The sequence below is a fragment of the Loxodonta africana genome, chromosome 3 (genome assembly GCF_030014295.1).
Source record: "Loxodonta africana isolate mLoxAfr1 chromosome 3, mLoxAfr1.hap2, whole genome shotgun sequence".
NCBI lineage: Eukaryota > Metazoa > Chordata > Mammalia > Proboscidea > Elephantidae > Loxodonta > Loxodonta africana.
Window position 1 is genome coordinate 76,161,107 of NC_087344.1, and position 24,914 is coordinate 76,186,020.

At 44.1% G+C, this 24,914-nt stretch overlaps 1 protein-coding gene across 1 annotated transcript; it reads left to right on the forward strand.

The window, feature by feature from the left end:
• Window positions 1-17,289: 17,289 nt before the first annotated feature.
• LOC100670256 (peptidyl-prolyl cis-trans isomerase E) lies at window positions 17,290-24,305 on the forward strand. The gene is given in 4 exon segments (XM_064279940.1): window positions 17,290-17,563; window positions 21,344-21,486; window positions 21,687-21,946; window positions 24,251-24,305. Coding segments are annotated over 4 exon segments (669 nt in total). The 5' UTR covers window positions 17,290-17,352.
• Window positions 24,306-24,914: the final 609 nt, after the last annotated feature.

Below are 24,914 nucleotides of genomic sequence, written 5' to 3' on the forward strand. Positions count from 1 at the left end.
GAATATTTTCTGCCTTGCTCATTATGACTATATATATAGTTAATATGTAATGTTCTTGTATTGACTTTTTTTTTCTTTTTTCTCTTTCTCCCACTTACAATGTTATGCAACCTTTTTTTGGAAGTTAACTTTACAGTTTATTCTTATTTTACAGTTTATTCTTTAGGTAACCGAATACTCATTTGGGATTATGACCAAATTTGAGGAGTAAATAATGTATCTTAGAAATAGATTGGTTCATTTTCCTCATCTGTAAAATGAAAAAAATAATATAAACTTTAAGAGAGACTCGGTTTTATATATTAAAAAACAAAACAAAAAACCAAATTCCATAAAGATTATAGCCATTCCGACTCACAGCGACCGTACAGGACACAGTAGGACAGAGTAGAACTGCCTCGTAGGGTTTCCAAGGAGCGGCTGGTGTTACTGAACTGCCAAACTGCCGACCTTTTGATTAGCAGCCGAGCTCTTAACCACTGCACAACCAAGGCGCCATATCTATTTTAGATAACGAAAATAATAAATAAATAAGCGTACCAAATTATGATCCATGACAGCCCCCTAGAGGCAAAATTAAAGTACTGACTCCATAAAAAACGCAATGCCGTCCAGCAGATTCTGACTCATAGTGACCCTTTAGGACAGCGTAAAACTGCCCCCTAGGGTTTCCAAGGCTATAATCTTTACGGAAGCAGACTGCAACATCTTTGTCCCGTGGAGCAGCTGGTGGGTTGGTACTGCTGACCTTTCAGTTCGCTGCGGAGCACTTAACCACTGTGCCACTGGGGCTCCTTCACTGACTCCGTATCTATGCTAAATACAATCCAGGAAAGCATTTTTCTTCTCAAACGGTACAGCCAAAAACCCAGTTGTTTCTGCAAATTAAATAACTAATGAACAAATAGTCTTCGGTGTCTCTGATCTCTTTTAATTGCAAGATCAAATTTCCTCAAAGGTAACCAGGAAGGCTTGGCCCATTTGGGTTCCAGCAGGGCAGGATGGCAAATAAAAAATAAGTAACCCACCACCAATAACATTAACAACACACATACACACACAGACATTAGGCCCTGATAGTTTCACAAGCAAATTTCCCCCACTTTAGAGAAACGATTATGCCTACTTCAAAGAACGAAAAAGAGAGAGAAAGCTGCCCAATTCATTTCCTGAGGCTAAAATAGGTTCACAATCCTTTATTTAAACCTTCGTGGGTTAAGGGATTTAGAAAACAATGAGGTACATATGCTGTGTATAACTGTCAGAAGGTCAGTTTGTGGCTTACATAATTTGCTGTCTCAGCATCCATTCATCCCTCCCCGTTGTCCTTTCCCGAGTGCCTGACATGGCTGGTTCTATTCTGTCACACAGCCTCTCAACAGTTGCAGTGTCTAACGAGTCCTCCCTGCCACGCTCGGTATGGTTTCCCATGACAAAAACCCACTACTATTTTTATAACCGAAGGAGCCCTGATGGTGCAACAATTAGGCGCTCAATGGTTCAAACCCATCCCGTGGTCCCATGGGAGAAAGACCTGGGGATTTGCTCCCATAAAGATTACAGCCGAGAAAACCCTGTGGGGCAGTTCTGCTCTGCCCCATGGGGATGCTAGGAGTTGAAATTGACTGGAAGGCACCTAACAACAACAACATTTTGTAACCCAGTCTTTCATTGACCATAATTCTCCTTGCCTCTTCCAGCCATGTCCATTGAGTCCCTGTGATAAAAAAGTTCCCCCTTTTCCACGCTACTGTACTAAAAACTTGTAAACTGACCAATAAAATTTCAGCATGCACTGACCTGGAGACTTCATACTGCTTGTCATACAAAGCCCCCTCCTATAGTTTGTGGCTGCCTTGTCCCAGGGCACAAGCCCCCTGTGTGAGCCTGTGTGGGGGTGTGCTGTAGTTTCCTCTCTGGGATCTGTGAGTACTAAATTCTATTTGTTTTCTAGTGACTCTGTGTGAGTCTCACTTTCTTGTGCTGCACCTGACAGACCATCCAAGACACCTACAGACTCCTTTGGGTCAAAACCGAAAACTATCACATAGCACCCCAGACAGTCAACCAGCTCCCATAACCAAATATGTTAATATTTCTGCAGCAAAACATGCTTAGCAGAATAAATAAAAACTATAAATAGACTTTCGTCATTTCAATCAAGTTTGCTGCCAAAAAAAAAAAAAAAACAGAAACTGCTAGCTTTCAGAATTTTATGAATTTAGAAATTGCAGATAAGGATTGAGACTAAAACCAGTCAGAGACAGTAGGAGAAAAGAAAATTTAGCCCAAACTTGATTATGAACATTCTTGTGAAAATCCTAAAGCAAAATACTAGCAAATAGAGACTGCCAGTGTACAAAAATAATATATCATGACCATTAGAACAGAAGGTGCAGCACCACAGCTGAGGTTATGGGTTCAAGTTGGCAAACGGACCCATGAAAAACAAATGGATTTTTAAAAAAATCATGGTGAAAATATACATAACAAAACATACGCCATCTCCACAATTTCTACATGTACAGTTCAGTGACGTTAATTACATTCTTCAAGTTGTGCACCCATCCTTGCTATTCTTTTCCAAGTCATTCCACTACCATTAACATGAACTCAAGGTGCCTAAGCAAAACTCCCCTCTACCCCCTCCTTCCCACCCCGGTAACCGCTGAGAATCTTTAGTTTCTACTAATTTGCTTATTTCATATAAACGAAATCATACAGTATTTGTCTTTTTGTGACTGATTATTTCACCCAGCATAATGTTTTCAAGGTTCTCCCATGTTGTAGCATGTGTCAGGACTTCATTTCTCTTTACGGCTAAGTAGTATTCCATTGTTTGCATATACCACACGTTGTTTATCCATTCTTCTGTTGATGGACATTTCGGTTGTTTCCTCCTTCTGGCTATTGTGAAAAGTGTTGCAGTGAACATTGGTGTACAGGTTTCCGTCTGAGCTTGCATCTTCTGGGTATATACACTGTCTTAGTTATCTAGTGTTGCTATTACAGGAATACCACAAGTAGATGCTTTAACAAAGAGAAATTTATTCTCTCACAACCTGGGAGGCTAGAAGTCCAAATTCAGCTCCAGAGGAAGGCTTTCTCTCTCTGTTGGTTTTGGAGGAAGGTCGTTGTCATCAATCTTTCCCTGGTCTAGGAGCTTCTCCACGCAGGAACCTCAGGTCCAAAGGATGCGCTCTGCTCCTGGCACTGCTTTCTTGGTGGTATGAGGTCCCCATGTCTCTCTGCTTCTCTTTTATATCTCAAAAGAGATTGGCTTAAGACACAATCAAATCTTGTAGATCTCATCAACATAACTGCCGCTAATCCATCTCATTAGTGTCATAGTGATAGGATTTGCAACACATAGGAAAATCACATCAGATGAGAAAATGATGGACAATCACGCAATACTGGGAATCATGGCCTAGACAAACTGATATATATATTTTTGAGGGACACAATTCAATCCATGACACACACCCAGGATTGGGATTGCTGGATAATATGGTAGTTCTATGATCAGCTTTTTGATGAAACAAATGGATTTTAATGTAAAATACAAGGCTGGAGATATGGCAGATACTGTGTCTTTATCTCACTGGAAGGTCTAGTCCCTACCCCAAATACTTAGGTAATTTTGCCACTCGCCTTTGGGACATGTACAGCTGCCACAGAACAGCCAAGGTGTGGTGGTCAACTTGACTCATAGGAGCTGCAACCCCTATTTCCCATCAATTTTTTAAAAATTTATTGTGCTTTAAGTGAAAGTTTACAAATCAAAAGAGTCTCTCGTACAAAAACTTACGTATACCTTGCTATGTACTCCTAGCTGCTCTCCCCCTAATGAGACAGCACATTCCTCCTCTCCACCCTGTACTCCGCATGTCCATTTGCCGGCACCTATCCCCCTCTGTCTTCTCATCTTGCCTCCAGACAAGAGCCGTCCACATAGTTTCATGTGTCCATTTGAGCCAAGAAGCTCACTCCTCACCAGCATCACTTTCTGTCTTATAGTCCAGTTCAATCCCTGTCCGAAGAGTTGGCTTTGGGAATGGTTCCAGTTCTGGGCTAACAGAAGGTCTGGGAACCATGACCTCTGGGGTCCCTCCAATCTCAGTCAGACCAATAAGTCTGGTCTTTTTACAAGAATTTGAGGCCTGTATCCCACTGTTTTCCTGCACCATCAGGGATTCTCTGTTGTGTTCCCTGTCAGGGCAGTCATCGGTTGTAGCTGGGCACCATCTAGTTCTTCTGGTCTCAGGCCGATGTAGTCTCTGATTTATGTGGCCCTTTCTGTCTCTTGGGCTCATATTTACCTTGTGTCTTTGGTGTTTTTCATTCTCCTTTGCTACAGGTGGGTTGAGACCAATTGACACATCTTAGATGGCCACCTGCTAGCTTTGAAGACCCCAGACGCCACTCACCAAAGTGGGATGTAGAACGTTTCCTTAATGCATTTTGTTATGCCAGTTGACTTAGATGTCCCCTGAAACCATCCCATCAGTATTTTATACCGTTCTAGTGGTGTAAACTCAAGGCCTGCATGCCAGCTCACTACTCCTCCAAACTCACACGCAGTTCCACACAACAAAGGAGGCAGACACAACATCCTTCGTTTATCGTAACTCTGTGGTTTCCAAGGAAACTGTGTTGTGGGAGACCAGGCTCATTGTAGGGCCAGGCTGCATCAGCCCAGGCCTGATACTAATTACCCTTTTACTCACAGAAGGAAAATTGAATATTAGGAAATCAATCACTGTGACTGGCAATTAACTGGTAAAGGAGAATATCATATGACCCTTTCCAAAAGGCAGAAAAATCATTCAACAAAATCAAACACTGATTCATAATAAAAACTCTTAGCAAATTAGGAATAGAAGGGAACTTCTTTATAAAAAAAAAAAATAAATTATAAGTATTAGAAGAAGGCAACACTGTCCCTATTTGTAGGTGATATGACTGTCAATTTAGAAGATTCAAGAGAATCTGGAGAAAAACTATTTGAACCAATAAGAGAAATTGGCAGGGAAAAAAGATACAGGCTCAACATACAAAAATCAATAGAATATATATCAATATACAAAAAAAACTAGAAAACGTACTAGGAAAAAAGAAATACCATTCATAATATCAACAATGCTATAAGGTATCTAGGAGAATATCTTACAAAGAAGTGACAGACCTTTAAAGACACTAAAAAACAAAAAACAGTTGCCATCAAGTTGTTTCCATCCCATGGTGACCAATTGTGTGTCAGAGTACAGCTGTGGCGCATAGGGTTTTCAGTGGCTGGTTTTTCAGAAGTAGATTGCCAGGCCTTTCTTCTGAGGTACCTCAGGGTAGACTTGAACCACAATCCTTTCAGTTAGCAGTGAGGGCATTAACAGTTTGCACAATCCAGGAACTCCTAAAGACATAAACAACTTGAGTAAATGGAGAGATACAGCATGCTTATGGATGGGAACACTTACTATGGTATCCTCCCTTCCCCAAATAAACCCACAAATTCAATTAATCCCAATAAAAACTCATCAGGATTTTTTGTGGAACTAGATAAAAGAATTCTAAAATCCACATGAAAGAATAAAGATTCAAAAATAGCCAAGATAATTCTGAAAAAAGAACAAGACACCAAGATACGAAGGTTTATTTTTAAACTATAGAAATTAAATAGCCCAAACCAAACCAAGTCTGTTGCCTTGGGTCGATTTCACTCATAGTGACCCTATAAGACAGATTTAGAACTTCCCCATAGGGTTTCCAAATCTGTAAATCTTTACAGAAGCAGACTGCCACATCTTTCCCCCAAGGAGTGGCTGGTGGGTTTGAATCGCGGACCTTTGAGTTAGCAGTCCAGTGCTTAACTGCGCAACCAGGGCTCCTTACAGAAATTAAACAGGGTAGAATTAATGCACAGAAATCTAAAGGAGTACAGAGCCTAGATACAGGCCAAACCTACTGGAGACTTGATATATGGCAGAAAGACCACAATCAATACTATGGGATGGAGTGGGGGGATTGGATTATACTAATACAGTAAATCTAATCATGTAGACGCCACCAACCCACTGGTGACTTCTCACAGGCGGATGAAGCCGTGGCGGTTCTACAAGCTCATCCTGCCAAGAAAGAAGCTTCCCAGAAGGTGGGCGCTGCTGCTGCTGCTACCTCTTAGACAAGGAAAAGTCCTATGCTTGGCTATTTTTATTTTCTGGAATGGCTTTCTTCCTTTCTTTTTTTTTTTTTCTTGGCTGTAATTTTCTGCAGCGCCGCTGGGTGGGTTCCAACCGCCAATCTTTAAATTAGTAGTCTGAGCACAAACCGTTTGTGCCACCCAGGACTTTTCCGGAATGGTTTTGATATATGAACATCATCTCCTAGAAAGGCAGTGAGGGGCAGCAGTAGAGCCCAACTGCTGTTGCCATTTATCCTGACAACGTGGGCAGGCTGTCACCACCTTTGAGCCTCGTTTGTCCTCTAAAGTTAGTAAGAAAAGGAGGAAACCTGAATTATACGGCACAAACAAAAACTTCTCACATAGAGAACACTTGGTCAGATTCTTCCTGAGAGTGACGTTGTTGGTCTGGAATAGCACTGGGGACACAGGAGTTCTTGTCATCCGATCTCAAAGCCTCAATTCTATGAGCGTTATCTTCCTGGGTTTGATCCGAGATCGGTGAGGTCTGCCGTGTGTGCAGCCACTTGGCTCTGGGAACGCAATGGGCACAGGCCTTGGCATCAAGGATCTCGAGCTAGTGGGAGAATCCAGTACACATGAGTACAGTGAGAGGTTGTGTTCCAAGTGACTTGTGGATTTGGGGGGCTCTGGCTTCTCCCTACAGGAGCTTGGGTGAGTGAAGTTCAACTGAGACTTCCGACAAGGACTGGAGGTTACCTTCAGAGGGTGGGTGGGCGGGGCCTGCGAGTGCTGAGATTGGGTCGCGGGAGCGTGGGGCGGGGGTGCGGGCAGATGGGGCGGGGCGGCTGGGGCGGTGCTGGCCTGTGGGGAAGGGGTGGGAAAGTGCAGGGGCAAGATGGCCGCCGCCGAGCACGTGCTGTAAGTGGGTGAGCACGCACGGGTGGGAGGTGGAGTCTGGGCGAACCTCTAGTGGGTCTGGATGTGCGTCTGGACGCGTCTGTGAGCGGGGAGGGAGGGCTGCGAGCAGCTGTCTAGGCCAGGCGTAGGGCTGTATTGCTTTGCCTCAAGGCGTGATCCCAAGATGTCTCCATCATTCCGGACCCCTTCCAAGTCCGCTATGCTTGGGTAGGCGCCCCTTCCCCCTGGGCCGGAGCGCAGAGGAGTGGTGTAGAATTTTGAGACCTGATATTATGACCCTTCAAATCCTTGCTCGTATTTATTTTACACTCAGTGCAGCGATGGCTCAGTCCCAGCTCCAGGAATTGCCAGACTAGCCGAGTCGTGGATGTATCCTGAATAGCGTAGGCAGATGAGCGCTGTGATGTGGACGGACCGTGATGACATGGGCCTGCGTCAGGGGAGGAATGACCCCTTCATCTGGAGAGAAGGGGGCAAGCTTCCCCGATGTGGAGAAGCCGGATCTACGTCTCAAAAGACAAGCCAAGTAGCTAAAATATGGATAAGGCTGTTTAATGAAAGGGAGCAGCAACAGCAAAAGCCCAAAGGTGTGAAGCAGCCTGACAGTTGGGAGAAAATGAGTCATATTGCGGGAAACCTAGAGAAATGACGAAGCAAAGCGAAAGGGGCTGGAGAGGTGGGCAGGGTTTGTATTGTAAAGATCCTTGGGTACACTACTAAGGAGTCTGGACTTTATCTTGAGGGCAGTAGAAACCTTTTGAAAGTGAGAATGAATGGGTTCAAATATGCGCTTTCCCAAGATCATTCTAGTTGGCTGTATGGTGGACTGAGGGAAGGTCAGTTATGAAGCTGTTGCGGTAACCCAGGGACTAGATGAGAGTCTAAAAGGAGAGTGTGCTTCATATGTATGGGTGGGAGAGTAGATGAGAGAGGGGCATTTGTATACCCATGGACTGAAGTATCTGTCCTCTCTCTCCCTCCCCTTGACTAGCATGGTAACTGGACTGCAGAGACTCGTGCAAGAGTATGGAGGACAGTGGCTTGGAAGGCTCTTGGCGTCTTTGCAGGTGAGCCAGCAAAGGAGGTGGCCAACAAAGCTCGTGCTGCTTTTATTCCTTTTGGAGACATCACAGATATTCAGAGTCCCCTGGATTATGAAACAGGTAAGTCCTTGCAGTGTCTCTCAGGTTTGGAATCCTTCTAGGAAAAGGACTTCAGGAAAAAAACTGAAGTCATATCACCTGTTAAAAACCAGAACCCATCTTCTCCAAGTCGCTTCCAACTCATAATGATCCTATAGGACAGAGTAGAACTGCCCCATAGGATTTCCAAGGAGCAGCTGGTGGATTTGAACTGCTGACCTTTTGGTTAGCAGCCCAATGCTTAACCACTGCACCACCAGGGATCCAAGTTCACATCATAGTGCATTCTAAATATGGTTGATTGCCTTAGGCTGGGTTCTCTAGAGAAGCAAAACCAACAAAACATATATATAAAGAGAGATTTATATCAAGGAAACGGCTCATGCGATGGTAGAGGCTGGAACGTCCCAAGTCCATGGATCAGGATAGAGGCTTCTCTGGATTCACATAGCTGCAGGGGCTGGTGAACCCGAGATCAGCAGGTCAGAGAGCAGGGCTCCCTCTCTGGCTGTGAAGACCCACAAATCCCAAGATCTGCAGATAAGCTGATAGCTCAAGTCCCAAAAGCTGGAGGTCAGACAGACAGGAGGCAGCCGCAGGATCCAAAGTAAGCAAAAAGCCAGAACATCTGCTTATATTTGAATGCAGGCCACACCCCTAAGGAAACTCCCTTTCAACTGATTGGCTACTCACAGCAGATTCCATCATGGGAGTGATCACATAAAAACACTGAGTCATGGCCCAGCCAAGTTCACACCCAGTATTAACCATCACATTGATACAGAGGGGCACAGTTCTAATCTGCATGTAACACAACAGCAGCTGTTTGGTTTTTTGGTTATAGAACAGTTCAGGAGGGTGCCTCAGTAGGTTAGCATGACAGTGATCATGATGCAGAAGGAATGTTCTAAGGCCACATGGTTCTGAGCTCTAATATACTTTGCAGAGAGTCACCATCTACTGACTCTCAGATAAGATAAATTTCTCAATAGACGAGTAGGAAGGTAGGTTTTTAACTATATAGAGATCTCAGTGTTGTTTCAAACTAGCTGTGGGGAACCCCGCACCTACCTTCTTGACAGCTGTGCTATTAATATTAAACAGGGCAGCAGGAAAGCCCAGCCCCAAAAGTGGGGCCTTGGCTTCTGCTCACCTGAGTTTTCCTTCAATTGCTATCACAGTTACAATTCAGTTTTCTGTTTTAGCCTTTTGTCGTTTTTACAATCAGAGTTTTAGGTGCAGCTTGTGTGTGATTATTAGCAAGGTCCCTAAACTTTTTGGGCCTGGAAATCTTTATCTGCAAAACTGAGAAAGCTATATTGGTTCTTCAAGGGTCTGTCCAGTCTCTGAGGTCTATAATTTAATAAACATTGTTGTGCTTGGCCTTTTTAGTTAGATCACCATTTTCCTGAGGATAAAGACTGGGCTCCTTATCAAGATTTTTAGGGTTCATGCTTTATGCATGGTTGATGCTCAGAATGTATATTTGGAAAGAATAATTGATAGGTTAAAAGACTTTTTCTGTACCACCAGCTCTAAAGTTAGCCATGCAAAGATTAAGGTTTAAATTCTGCTTTGGTAGAAGAACTGTATGCATATTTTAAAGATTAAAAATATTATTTAGCTCTGTTCACTAAAAATCAAAGTTTAATATTGCTTGAAATGTTGTTTGAACTAAGACTAATCAGACAATGCTATTCTTTTTTCCTGAGTAAGGATTGGGTAGAAATTCCAGTGTGACTAATTTCACTCTCCTTGTGTCCATATCCGTTTCTTTCCATTGCCCACATGGTAATGACTTGTTTCTGTTTTCCTTTTTTTCAGAAAAGCACTGAGGATTTGCTTCTGTGAATTTGAGTTGGCAGAGGTGAGAAAATTCTGCGTTACCTATGTTTAGTCTTTGACTTGTGTTATTGTTGTCGGTGATTACAAAGGAAGCTGTTTGTCTCCTTTGCTTAGATTTCTGGGCTTAATGCTGATGTTCCCAGAGAGACACGAAGTTTACTTAGACATGAACTGTGGATATCTTGGACCCTCTGCTGGGCCCTGCCTCTCTTGCTCTTCAGAGCTCCTGCAGCCCTGCTCAGTGAGCTGAGTGCCTTCTGGCCAAAGTTTACTGGCAGAGTACAGTGCAACCAGGTACTTATTGGTAGAGCTAAAGAGCTTTGGGACACTTACCCGAGGAGAGCAGAGGTGGGCAGTGAGGCCGAGGGGCCAAGAGGCCAAGGAGCCAGGAAGCAGAAGCTGAAGAGACAAGGAACCCAGGCAGTCTCAAGGGGTAGGACCATGACCTCTGACATCTCAAAGGGTGGAGTTGCCACTAAGATGGGCTAGGAGAATGGGGCCGCCCAAATGTGAGGGAGCAGTGTTGCCATTCCAGTGGGCCTGGAAGGCAGAGTTCAAGCCTAGGGCTGAGGGGTCTCCACCCAGAGTCCAGAGAGTGTGGCCAACACCCAGAGTCTGGAGCGTGGGGCCATTGCCTAAATGGTCTCAGAAAACAGGATTATTTTCAAGCCTTGAGGGCTAATGTAATGTGTTCTCCTGACTTGCTTGGTGCCTGTTATCCCTTCTTTCCCTCCAGTTTTGCCCATTTGTAATGGAAATGTCTAGCTTGTGCCTGTTCCACAATTGTACTTTGGGAGCAGGTAACTTGTATTCTGGATTTCACAGATGAAGAGGAATTTTTGCATTTTGGACATGGAGTTGAATTAAGATTTTTGCTATGATATGATGGGGTGAATATGTTTTACATGTGGCAAAGACATGAATTTTTGAAACCCAAAGGGTGGAATGTCATGGATCAAATTGTGTCCCTAAAAAATCCAAAAAATATGCATCAATTTGGCGAGGCCATGATTCCCAGTATTACATGATTGCCCACCATTTTGTCATCTGGTGAGATTTTCCCAAGTATTATAAACCCTACCTCTATGATGTTAATGAGGTGGGGTTAGGGGCAGTTATGTTAGTGAGGCAGGTCTCAATCTATAGGATTAGGTTGTATTTTAAATCAGTCTCTTGAGGTATAAAAGAGAGAAGTGAGCAGAGAGACAAGAGGACCTCATACCACCAAGAAGGTAGTGCCAGCAGAAGAGCATGTTCTTTGAACTCGGGGTTCCTGTGCTGAGAAGCTCTGAGTTCAGGGGAAGATTGATGATGAGGACCTTCCTCCAGAGCCCACAGAGAAAGTCTTCCCCTGGAGCTGACGCCCTAAATTTGGACTTCTAGCCTACTAGACTATGAATGAATAAATTTCTGTTTGTTAATACCACTTGTGGTATTTCTGTTATAGCAGCACTAGATAGCTAAGACACTTAGCGATCTACTTCCATAAAGATTACAGCCTGATAACAAAAAGTATTAAGAAAATGTGCAGCATCCCACTTTGGTGAGTGGTGTTTGGGGTCTTAAACACTAGCAAGAGGCCATCTAAGATGCATCAATTGGTCTGAAGCCACCTGGAGCAAAGGAGAATGAAGGACACCAAAGATATGAGGTAAAGATGAGCCCAAGAGACAGGAAGGGCCACATAAACCAGAGACTACCTCAGCCTGAGACTGGAAAAACTGGATGGTCCCCAGCTACAACCGATGACTACCCTGACAGGGAACACAACAGAGAATCCCTGATGGAGCAAGAGAACAGTGGGATGCAGACCTCAAATTCTCATAAAAAGACCAGACTTATTGGTCTGACTGAGACTAGAGGGACCGGGAGGTCATGGTCCCTGGACCCTTTGTTAAGACTGGAACCATTCCTGAAGCCAACTCTTCAGACAGGGATTGGACTGGACAAGAAGACAGAAGATGATACTGGTGAGGAGTGAGCTTCTTCGCTCAAGTAGACACATGAGACTACGTGGGCAGCTCCTGTGGAGGGGAGGCAAGAAGGCAGAGGGGGACAGGAGCTGGCAGAATGGACACGGGGAATACAAGGTGGAGAGGAGGAATGTGCTGTCTCATTAGGGGGAGAGCAGCTAGGAGTACATAGCAAGGAGTACGTAAGTTTTTGTATGAAAGACTGACTTGATTTGTAAACTTTTACTTAAAGCATGATAAATTAAAAAAAACAATTACAGCCTAGGAAACTATGGGGCAGTTCTGCTGTGTTACACAGGGTCACTAAGTAAAAAATGAGCTCCATGGCACACAACAGCAACGACATGTTGACTGTAAGAGTCTATACTGACTTATTTTTTTTATTCACTCTTCTTTTAATCTAAATTTTATTGTTGTAAAAATACATGTTTGTATCAGTTATGGTTTTCCAGAGAAACAAAACCAATAGGGTCTAGAGAGATTGATTGATTGATTTTTGAGGAATTGTCTCTCACGATTGTGGGGGCTTACAAGTCCAAGTCCCTGGAGCAGGCCAGCAGGCTGGAAACTAGGCAGCATTTCTTTCTCTTTTAACAATATTTTATTGTGTCTTTGGTGAAAGTGTACATGGTAAATTAGGTTCCCATTTGACAATTTCTGTAGAATTGTTCAGTGACATTAGTTATATTTTTCACATTGTGTCACTCTCTTTAACTGTGTTCTGGGTGTTCCATTTCCAGTATTCTAGCTTCCCTGTCCCCTTATCTTCTTATTTTTACTTTACAGTAAATGTCCTTTTAGTCTCATATAGATGGTTTTTTAGGAGCACTGTACTTAGGGGTAGTATCCTTTATTTTGTGTGCCACTTTGATGTTTTGCTAAAAGATGATTTTGGGATAGTTTTGGTTCAAGATTTAAAGAGTATCTCAAGGCAGTAGTCTCAGAGAGTCCTCTGGTCTCTACTGGTCCAGTAAGTCTGGACTAAGCAGGATGTCTGTGTTGCAATCTTGAGGTAGAATCCCTTCCTTCCTTCCTTCTTTACTTCAGGAAACCTCAGGTTTTGGTCTTAAGGCCTTCAACTGATTGGTGAGGCCCACCCACATCATGGAGGGTAATCTTTACTTGAAAAGTCAACTGATTGTAAATGTTAATCACATCGAAAAACCTTCATAGCAATATCTAGACTAGCGTTTGACCAATACCTGGGCACCACAGTCTAGCAAAGTTGACACGTAAAATTAACCATCACATAAAGAATCAATTTCATTAATAGGAGAGGAACAACTTGGAAAAGGAGGGTAAGAACAGTTGCAGGACTGGAAGAAGGTATCAGTGTCACGGAGTTGCACATGTAAAACCTGTTCAATTGGTGTATATTTTGCTGTGTATATTCTCAACAACAAAATTAAAGGAAAATCAATTCTACAAAGCCCGTTTTGAAACACCAGCTGTCCCCTGGTGCTGTCCCCCACCCCTAGCCCTGCCACATCATTTGCTGCTCCTCAGTGGCAGCTGATTTCAACTCTTAGCTGATTTTGTTTTTTTTTGGTTTTTATCTCTGTATTGCTAGATAACAGGTTTATATTACTGTTACCTAGTTTTTCCATTTTAGGCATTATCTATTGACTTCCCATTTCAGAACATAAGCAATTAAAACCACCTTCTTTGCCCCCCTCATTTTCCCGCTATAGTTACCATAGATTTGCTTAGATTATAGATGACTTTAACTAGGCAAGCATCGTATGATAATAACTTCCTTTCACACAGACCATTTTGCTTTCCTTGGAGTTAATAATTGTTTTTATATTTGCTTTTATTTCTGTATACTTATTCCTGATTCTCCCAAGTTCTCTGGTGTATAAATCTCTCATTATGCTGAAACACATCAGGTATTCTGTCAGTTTATTTTCCTAAAGAAGTTCCTCCTTAGAGCTGCTCCAGCCTGGACTGGTTGCTCTCCAGGCCCACTGAACAGCTATTGTCGTGGGATATCCCATTTTCTCCTCTTGCTTTAGAATCTCTGTCATCTTATTTCTTAGCTTGTTCCCTCATTTCAACAGAACACATATTCCTGTACCTTCTGGAGAAAAGAGCTAGGGAGGTAAGGTTTTTGAGACCTATGTCTGATGATATCCACGCTCCCATTTGATTGATAGTTTGGCAGAACATAGAATTTTAGAAAAGGCTAATGTCATTTTGACTCTTGGTTCTTCGTATAAACCAACAACAACAAAAAAAAACCTGCTGCCCTCAAGTCAGTTCCAACTCATAGTGACCCTATAGGACAGAGTTGAACTGCCCAGAGGATTTCCAAAGCTTTAATCTTTACGGAAGTAGGCTGCCACATCTTTGTCTCATGGAGCGGCTAGTGGGTTCAAACCACCAACCTTTCGGTGAGCAGTTGAGTTCTTTAACCATTGTGCCATCAGGGTTCCTTGGTTCTGTGTATAAAAGTTTTTTTTTTTTCTGTCTAGAGTTGTACTGTCTAATATGATAGCCACTATCCACTTGTTCTATTTTAATTTAAATTAAAATAAAAAATTCAGTTCCTCAGTTGCATTAGCCAAGTGTTTAAAATAGCTGTTGGACAATCCTGGCCTAGAGGCATGTCGATTCCCTTTGGTCCCAGTATTTGGAAATGATTTGCCTTTGGGATAGACCTCCTTCCATCCATTATGGTAACTGTTTCATGGGCCCTTTTTCTGTAGTTTTTCTATTGTTGCTGTGACAAATTACAAAAAACTTAGCTGCTAAAAACACCACAGATTTATTATCTTTAGTTCTAGAGGTCACAAGTCCAGCACAGGTCTCACCAGGCTACGATCAAGATGTTGGCAGGGCTACTGCGTTCCTTTCTGGAAGCTCTGGGAGAGAATCTGTTTCCAAGGGTGTTCAGTTTGTTGGCAGCATTCAGTTCCATGCACTTGAAGGACTGAAGTACCCACTATTTGCTGGTTATCTGCTGAGGGCTATTCCCGGTTTCTAAACACCCCTCACATTCCTTGGTTTATGGCCCCCTTCCTCCTCCTTCAAAGCCAGCAACCATGGATTGAATCCCTCTCATGCTTTGAGTCTCTCCTGCCTGTGTTTTTCATTACATTGCTCCAGCTCTCTCTTAGATGCCAGCTGAGAAAAGTTCTTTTTTAAGGGCTCGTGATTAGATTGAGCCCACTGGATAATCTCCATCTCAAGGTCCATGACTTTAATCACATATGCAAAGTCCCTTTTGCCATCAAGGGTAGATTATCCAATACGCAGGGTAAGCATGGGCTTACTTGTGCTTACTTACGAATCTGTAGTACTTACTAATCTACAAATGGCTTCAAGCACCGTGCTTACCTCACCTATTGGATAATCTGCCGGTTTACCATATATAGTGTAACATATTCTTAGGTTCCAGGGATTAGGATGTGGACATCTGTGGGGAGGCCATTACTCTGTTTACGACATCCATCTGTCAGGAAGATTTCCTTGAACTATTTCTTTGCTCTCGGCCCCTGTAATCTCTTTCTTCTTGCTTTCTGGAACCTTTCTAAACAGTCTTTTATAGTACCCTGTGCTTATTCCATGAACGTAGGATTTCATCTTCCTAGAGACATTATTAAAGTTTCTTCTGATATCATTTATTTTTCTTTATGTTGAGTTTACTTTGTGTTTGATCTGTTTGTGTGTTTTGGTCATTGCTTTTCATATTTTGATGCCTTCCTGATATCTAAGAACAGGACCCTAAAAATCTGCTTGGAAACTCCATGGGTATTAGAAAGGCTTGCTAACTGAGGTGTCCACTGCAAGGTGATTGGGTTGGGCACTCTCCTTGACAGACCCCTGATGCCTGGATCTCTAAGTTATATTCTCTTTGAAGGACTCCCCAAGTCTCCTGCTGGAGGCTGTATGTCCAGCTGCCTGCCTCTAGAAGTTGAAGGAAGGGCTGAGTGCCTCAACATTCAGTATATATACTTCACTCAGTCTCCACTGATTTCATTGTACTTGGATCCACAATCAATACCCATGGAAGCAGCAGTCAAGAAATCAAACGACACATTGCATTGAGCACATTGGCTGCAAAAGACTTCTTCAAAGTGTTAAAAAGCAAAGATGTCACCTTGAAGACTAAGGTGCACCTGACCCAAGCCATGGTGTTTTCAGTCACCTCATATGCATGTGAAAGCTGGACTATAAATAAGGAAGAATGAAGAAGAATTGATGCCTTTGAATTATGGTGTTGGCGAAGACTATTGAATATACTACAGACTACCAAAAGGACAAACAAATCTGTCTTGGAAGTTAGTACAGCCAGAATGCTCCTTAGAAGCAAGGATGGCGAGACTATGTCTCGCATACTTTGGACATGTTATCATGAGGGATCAGTCCCTGGAAAAGGACATGATGCTTGGTAAATTAGAGGGCCAGCTTAAAAGAGGAAGACCCTCAACGTGATGGATTGACACAGTGGTTGCAACAGTGGGCTCAAGTATAACGTGATTGTGAGGTTGGTGTGGGACCAGGCAGTGTTTCATTCTGTGGTGCATAGGGTTGCCATGAGTCGGAACCAACTCAGTGGCACCTAACGACAACAACAGTCTCTATTTGTCATTACAGTACCTCAGCCTCAGATGTGTGTAGGGCTCCCCAGTCTGATGACCTCTGCTTTAACCTACCAGAAAGTGGCCCTCTAGTCTGCTACCAGGGTGGTGCGGGGGCAGGCCCCAGCTTCAGAGAGGGGAGAGCACCTGGGGAGTTAACTACTTAATTAAACAGGCTCTTGACCAGACTTAACATTTTTTTAGACCTACCTTCTCCCTTATAGGAGCCCTGGTGGCGCAGTGGCTAAAGTGATTGGTTAGCTGTGGAAGCACTATAGGGTCACAATGAGTTGGAATCAACTTCACGGCAATGGATTTGGTTTTGGCTTTTTTTGTTTTTTGTTTTTATTTTCACATGTCTGAGCTTTTGGGGGTTCTGCAACATAAATTGAGTTGCTTCTCAGCTTTTCCCAACTTGAGATTCTGCTTTCTTGGGTCTGCTGTGTCAGTTATGACTCAATGACTTGTTTCCCAGCTTTCAGAATTTTTTGTTTGTTGTCTTTTCTCCGTTTCCTTTTTCTTTTAAAAAACCACTTCACCACCAATTTAGTATGGTTTGGGGAGGGAACAGACCTAGAATCATGTGTTCATCTGCCTTTAACCAGAATGCCCTACAGTCCTTCAAGATGTCACTTTCACAAAAGTTTATCATGAGCATCTCTTATTTTAAAATGAGAATGTTAAATAAATATAATACACAGTTTTTCAGATACTAGTTAGAGAGGTTTTATTTTTTATTTACCTCAATGCCTTTTTCATTTTTAACCCCAGAAAATTTCTGCTGCCTGTGCACCCATGAAAAGGGCCTTGGCTTCAAGGGAAGTGGCTTCCACTGCATCATCCCCCAGTTCATGTGCCACGGCAGCGATTTCATGAACCACAATGGCACCGGGGGCAAGTCCATCTGTGGGAAGAAGTTTGATAATAAAAATTTTATCCTCAAACACATGGGACCAGGTAGGACCCAGTTGGTGTCTGTGGAGACTGAGGCTGGACTAGGGCTAATACTGTGAAGGACACAGTGACAGGTGCAGCTCTGAGGAGTCACAGCTACTGAACACATGGGCAGTGTTCAGCCTTGCTGGAGCGGAGTAAGCCTTGGGGTTATAAAGATGATTTCAAGTGGGCATATTTATATACTTAACATTCGTGTACTGTCTATTCCTCCTCTCCCCCATTTCCACACTACCTGTTAGTCTAGCTTATTCTTTGGTCTGCCACTGTAAGTTTTTTCTTATTCATTTCCTTGACCTCCACTGTCCCTCTCTAACTAATAAAATCCCAGTGGTTTGTACCCAAACAGCTGGAGAAAAACAGAGAACTGTGCTGAGTGGTCCAACTTAAAATTTATGACTCATTTCTTAAGGGGGCCATCAGCAGTCTTGCTAGATTTCCAGTCAGAGCTGCAGATTCCATACCTTTCTTCAGTCCTGAAACCTCTGCCACTGCCCCACCCCACCTCACCTCAGCTCATGACTTGGCTTCCTGCATCTCTCTTCACATATGCGCTCTGCCTTCCTGCCAGTTACAGAGGGTGAACTGTCTCTGTTCCCACCTAAGGCCAGCTGTCCACTCATGGACCAGATCCCATCTCCTCTCACCAGCTTAGGAACTCTGCTTCTGTAGTTGTCCCCTCTGTCTTGTAACACGCATTCTCCCCTCTCTGCTGCATGCACATAAAAGCATTTGGTATTAATCTTTAAAAAAATTCTCCCTTGATTCCAGCTGCCACTCCTGTGACCCCCTTTTTTAGCAAAAGTTGAAAAAGTTGTGTAGACTCAATGCCTTCCATTCTGCCTAATCCCCGCCCGCCAGACTTGTATCCCCACTGAAACCACTCTTGCCAAAGAGGCCAACAGCCTCTATCTGGCCAAGAGCCAGTTCTCAGCCTTCATTTTATTCTACCTCTCGGTAGCATTTCGTATTATTAACTGCCTGCCCCTCCAGTCTTTCACTTGACTGGCAAGACTCCTTCCTCTTCTGGTTTTCTGTTTATTTGTGTGGCTGCTTTTTCTCAGTCTTCTTTGCTATCTCGTTCTTTTCCTGACCCCTAGAAATTGAAATGGCCCTGAGCTCAGTCTTTTTTTCCTGTTGACCCATTGCTCCCCTTTTACAGTCATATTTTGTGAGGACCCATTTTACTGAGCTAAACTGAAGTTCATACATGATATATTCTACCTACCCACATAATAACTGAAAAATCAATGTGATTCTATAACTAATAGAAAGTAACTTCACAAGAAAGTAAGTTATACTGAAAGAGTACATATTGTGTAATATAATATTCAAGCTCAGCTATACTAAAAGACAAGGTGAATTATTCAGATGTGTATACCTGTACTTGGGTGTGCACCTGTACTCAGATGCAGCAGTTAGAAATGGAGATGGGCCTGCTGACCAGCAGCTTGGATACCACAAACTGTATTGCTGGTGGTGACATGATTTGTGAAATGGTAAATGAAATCAGTTAAATTCTGAATAAACAAAGAGCAATCTTCTCTTGATTTATATAGCAGTTCCATTCCTGGAAGATTCGGTATGAATTAAAAACAAACAACAATAATTTCAAGCTTATATTAGGCTTTAAGTTCAGGTAATTATAAACAAGGAGTCCCTGAGTGGCACACAGTTAAGTGCTCATCTAGCCAAAAGGTTGGCAGTTGGAACCCACCTGGAGGTCACAGCCTTGAAAACCCTATGGAGCAGTTCTGCTCTGTACACATGGGGTTGCCACGAGTCAGAACTGACCTGATGACAGCTAACAACACAATTATAAACAGATTTTCTACCTACACCAATATCTGGCAGAACATTTGAAAGCCCAAGAGGATATAGGACAATCCCTTCACTGCAGAACATTTAGCCTTCCTGGGCCCTATCCACTAAATGCCAGTAGCATCTTCCAATATTTCTGATAATCAAAAACATTCGTATTTTCCAAGGTTCCTTAAGGGTGAGCCAAAAAACCAAACCTGTTGCCGTTAAGTCAATTCTGACTCATAGTGAGCCTATAGGACAGATTAAAACTGCCCCATAGGGTTTCCAGGGAGCAGCTGGTGGATTCAAACTGCCGACCTTTTGGTTAGCAGCTGTAGCTCTTAACCACTGTGCCACCACCCCTAATAAGTACCACTGGCCAGGGCAAATTTGTGCAGTCCCAGGGCTTTCATTGGTATCTCTGTTAATGATGCCCACGTTTAAGTCTCCATGCTGATCCCACTTTGAGTTCCAGACTTCTGTCCAGTACCTTGTTTGTTATCTTTACTTGGATACCCCATGGGTCTCTCAGACTTCACATGTCCAGAACAACTACTTGACCTTCTTCCCTAACCTCTTCCTGCCCGAGGCTTCCATATTCAGTAAATGACAGCACCATCTACTTGGTTGGTCAGAAACTTAGGAATCATCTCTCCTTTCGTCACCCATGCATCAAATCCATCTATCTTCAAATTATATCCTGGTCCACACACTCTTCACCACTTCCTCCACAACCACTGTGGTCCTCCTAACTGGTCTGCTTCCACTCTTGCCTCTTCCCCCTCCATTGTCGGATTTTCACATGGCGGTCAGAGCAATCCTTTAAAAATAAATCCTATCACGTCAATCTGCCAACAACCCCTCCATGGTGCCCACCATGCATGGAATCAGGGCCTGCAAGGGTGGCCTGACCTGGGTCCTGGCCCCCCTTCCAGGCTCATCAGAGGTCCTGCTCTCTTTGCCCTCTGCACCCACACTGGCAGGCTTGCTGCTCCGCAGATATACCCAGTTCCTTCCACCCTCAGGGACTCTGCAAATGCTATGTCCTCTCCTGGAGCGTTCTTCCTCCAGCATCCAGATGGTTTCCCCTCATTTGCTCAGGTGTCTCACATGGGTCGCCTCATCTGAGAGGCCTACCCTGACCTCTTTTTAAAATAGGCTTTCCTACCATCTCATTTTTCCCTTCACTCAGCTTTGCTTTTCTTCATACACTTATTACCTGAAAATATATATTCTTTTATGTGTTTCCTGTCTCCCTTCCTAGGATGTCGGCTTCATGAAAGCAGGACTCAGTCTTGTTCACCACTGTATTCTGAAACAGTGTATACCCAGATGGACTCTGGGGATTGCGAGTGGAGTGGAGAGAGCCTGTGGTCTAGAGGCTCCGCCATGAAGGGTGGGGTTTCTCATCACCACAGACGAGTGCAGCGTCTCATGGTACACCCTCTTCAGCCCAATCCAAACCCAGGCTTTTAGTCTTAAACTCAGATACCACCTCCTCCAGAAAGCCTTACCTGACAGTGCCACACATAGTGGTTGGTGACATTGTATACACTGTCTCGCTGTTGCTCTCTCTCTCTCTGCTGCCTCTTGTGCTCCCTCCCATTCCCTGCACAGACTTCCGTGTCACTGGGCTTCATTGTGTTTCAGCACAAATGAGTGACTCTTCACTGGACTGAGCTCTACCACAGGGCTGGGGACTGTGTTTTGCTCACCAGTATCCCCAAGGTTCAACAGGGGCCTGGTTATAAAATAGACACTTGTTTGTGAAATAAATGAAAGAATGAAAGAACAAACCAGTAGACTGAAACAACCCTGCTCACCCCCTTAAAGGAATGACAAGCTGGACACGCCCAAGTGGGCTGTGCGTCCAGTTTCTGAGCCTGCCTGGCTCCAGGGCCGTAGACAGGTCTGCACAGGTGTCCTCCGAGGCTGGGAGCCAGGGGCACAGGCAGCCAGTGTGGTCATTCCCTCCCTCAGGCCTTCTCTCCGTGGCCAACTCTGGTCCAGACACCAATGGCTCCCAGTTCTTCCTGATGTGTGACAAGACAGACTGGCTGGATGGCGAGCTCGTGGTGTTTGGGGAGGTCACCGAAGGCTTGGATGTCTCACGGCAGATTGAAGTAGGTGGATGGAATGAGCCTCCTCCACCACCACCACCCCACCACCCCCACCCTTGGCGCACAGCCCGGTGCGGGAGCTGAGGGGCGCTCCCTCTGAGGGAACAGGTTCCAGGGTGGGAGTGGGCAGGTGGGGTGGGTACCTTAAGCAGCTCTTTACCTCCACCACCTCCCTCCCGTGATTCCTCCTCTCCTGTACGAAGGCCTAGGGCAGCAAGAATGGGAAGCCAAAGCAGAAAGTGATCCCAACTGTGGAGAATGTGTGTGATCCAGCACTTTCTCTGCTCTGCCCTCTCCCTGCTCCTGCCCCCTGTCCAGGGGAACCAGCAGGGAGCCCTTCCTTGGTGACAGCTTTGAGTAGCTCCTCCCGCGGGCACTGCCAGGACTTCCCCTGGGCTCCTCCCAGTGTGTGGCTGTGGGCATGGGGAGGCAGCGCAGGAGCCCACCCACCCTACTGTGGACGGTCTGTGGACAGTCACAGGTTTCACCAAGCCTTTATGCCATCGCCTCTTCTGGTAAACTAAATCCTAGTTCTTGTATTGTTACCTCCAACTAGCTCCTGGGAGTTGTCAGAAGTTGCATCTATGGCTAAGTTGTCCCACTGAGGCAGGCTTTTCTTCCTCCTGTGGGTTGATTTCCTAAGATTCCAGTCAGATATCACTGTCAGACCATTGTCATGGACATTGTCAGAGGACATCAAAGGTTGTGGGAAAGTTCCTGTCCCCTGCTGTCTCTGCTCCTGAACTCGTGCTGGCCAATCTTATAGCCAACAGTCATATTTATCAACAAGTCTCCATGATCACTTGTTTTATTCATTAATTCTACAGATATTTGTATAATTCAAAGTGCCTTCTCTGTGTCAGGTACTCATTTGTTAGGAGACAGAGGAGGCTGGCAAACTACAGCCATGGGCCTAATCCAGCCCACTGCCTGTTTTTGTGAATAAAGTTTCTTTGGAACAAGCCACATCCATTTGTTTGCATATTACCTGTGGCTGCTTTCTGTGACTGTACTGGCGTTTTCCTCTCTTTACGAGCACATCTGCCTCCATGTGTACCATTTAACAGTCGTGCGACCTCACAGCAACCCTCTGAGGAAGGAGTTGTGGAACCTGCTTTTTAGTGGAGAAAGCTGCATCTCGTAGAGTTCAGGTGACAGAAACCTGGAGAGCCATGTTTTCAAAAAATAGTTAATAACTGAAATTTTTACTGTATAACAAAGAGGAAAAAGCATGTCACAAAGCAATTTATATGGTATCTAAATAATGTATAAACATGTATTTGTACATATATTTGAAAGAAAAAAGCCTAGAAATAAATTCACCAAAACATTAATAGTGTTTATCTTAGTACTAGGACTATGGTGATTTGAATTGTATTTTATCGTTTGTATTTTCCTAAATTTCCTCAAGACTGCATTATTTTTGTAACAGATAAACACATTTTTAAAAAGGCACCAAGTGATTACTTAAGGCCTTCCGTAAGTAGTCAAACCCTGGCTGGAGAGTTCCCCTGTCCAAATTGCCCTAAGAGGCACCTAGTGGGTGTTGACCCCCCAGCAGGACGTGCCCCGTGGGATGCCGGCACCTCTGAGAGCAGAGGGCAGAGTTTCAGCGGCTACGGCTGGCCTGGGCATGTTCCTCAGGCCATTAAGGCAGGTGAGAATACAAGCCCTGCCCTCCTCCCCTTGGGGATGGCTGCGTGTAGATTCCTTAGAGAAGAGCACAGCACTGAAATAAAAACCCTGCCGCCTGCAGATCACATTCAGGAGGAGGTTTAATGGGACAGCACAGAGGTGGTTCAAAGTCAGCAAATTCGTTGGTAATAAAAATGCCAACAGGTGCCCATTGTGAACCATTTACATGCTAGTCACGGTGCTGAATGTTGTATACATGTCTAATCTTCATAATAGTTCTGGGCAGAAAGAAGCAATATCTTACTCTACACAGAAAGAAGTGAAACTAGGATTCAAATCTATTTGGCTCCAGAAACCTGTACTTTTACTACACTGCCCCTTTTCCTATTTCTTAGAAGTTTTCTAGCTTGTGGTACTTCCCTACCTAAGCTGTTAGTTGTGTTGTCAATTCTGACTCGTGGCGACCCCAGGTGTGCCTGAGTAGAACTGTGCCCCACAGGGTTTTCTTTTGGAAGTAGAACTCCGAGCCTTTCTCTCAAGGTGCCTCTGGGTCGGTTCAGACCATCGTCCCAGCACTGAACTATTTGTGCCACTCAGGGACTCCTAGTTAGAAGACAGTGGGAACACGGAAACGTGATGACCTGGCATTGAGGTCAGTGTCGCACTACAAATACCAGGACGGCCGTGCACTTCCTCTCAGCCTTTTTTTAATACGTGTCCCAGGGGCGGATTAGCCAATAAGCAAAATAAACACAGGCTTACTTGTGCTTACTTACTATAGGGAACAATTTCATATTTTTTCACCACATCAAAGATTCTTCTTCTAGGTATGGCTGGCGTCTGTCTCTCTCCCAACCTCACAGCAACTTCCTACAGAATCAAAGCCTCTTTTCAAATTTATAATCCCTGACAGGAGTGGATGACTCAGTCAGTAAGGTAAGCACAGGCTTACTTGTGCTTACTTACTAATCTGTAGTGAACAATTTCACGTGGGTTTCACTCTGATGTGGTATGGCCCGTGCTTACCTTATTGGCTAATCCACCCAATTGTGTCTTCCCTTCCTGTCAACTGTCATTGATTTCTCATTGCTGTCAATCAGTCTGAACTGACCCGCCTTATTTATCTTTCCAGTCTGGTGCAACCAGATGAACAAGCCATTCCCCCTGAGCAAGGGAAAGGGAAATGATGGCACCTACCAGCTCGGGCCACCCACTGTAGCCACCAGACTTGGCTCATCAAAAATAACTCTCATGGAATAAAATGCACGGGCTTTGTGTCCACATTTGTTTTCTGGCTCAAAGGCTTCTTCTGTTTGATTTCTATTTGGTGACCATCTGGATGCCAAAAGTGGATGGAAGTTTGACTGCCGGGCAGATAGGTGATGACTGTTTTTCATCTGTTCTGCATGAAAAAGGAGGATTGCAACTCCTACTCATTCCTGCTGGCACAGCATGATAGGCAAGGTGTGCTCAGCATCTTCAAACCTTGGGTTAATTTGACAGACACCTAACTGCCAGGTCACTGGCTGGACACTAAAAATATCAAGTAGAAATCCAGTTTTCCAAACAATTGGCTAATTTACAGTTCTCTACTCTCCTTGATATTGGGAAAAGAGAACTGTTAGGTAAGTACTAGGATGGCAAATAGATTCCATACGTGCTAACACTGATCCATGATGGCTACCCAAGTCTGGATTCAGGGCTGTAAGGCCAAGTCAGGACTCAGTGCGAGACAGGGCTGGTAGACACAGATTCCCTGACTGGAAGCCCCTCTGGAGATAGAAAAGTCCAATGCC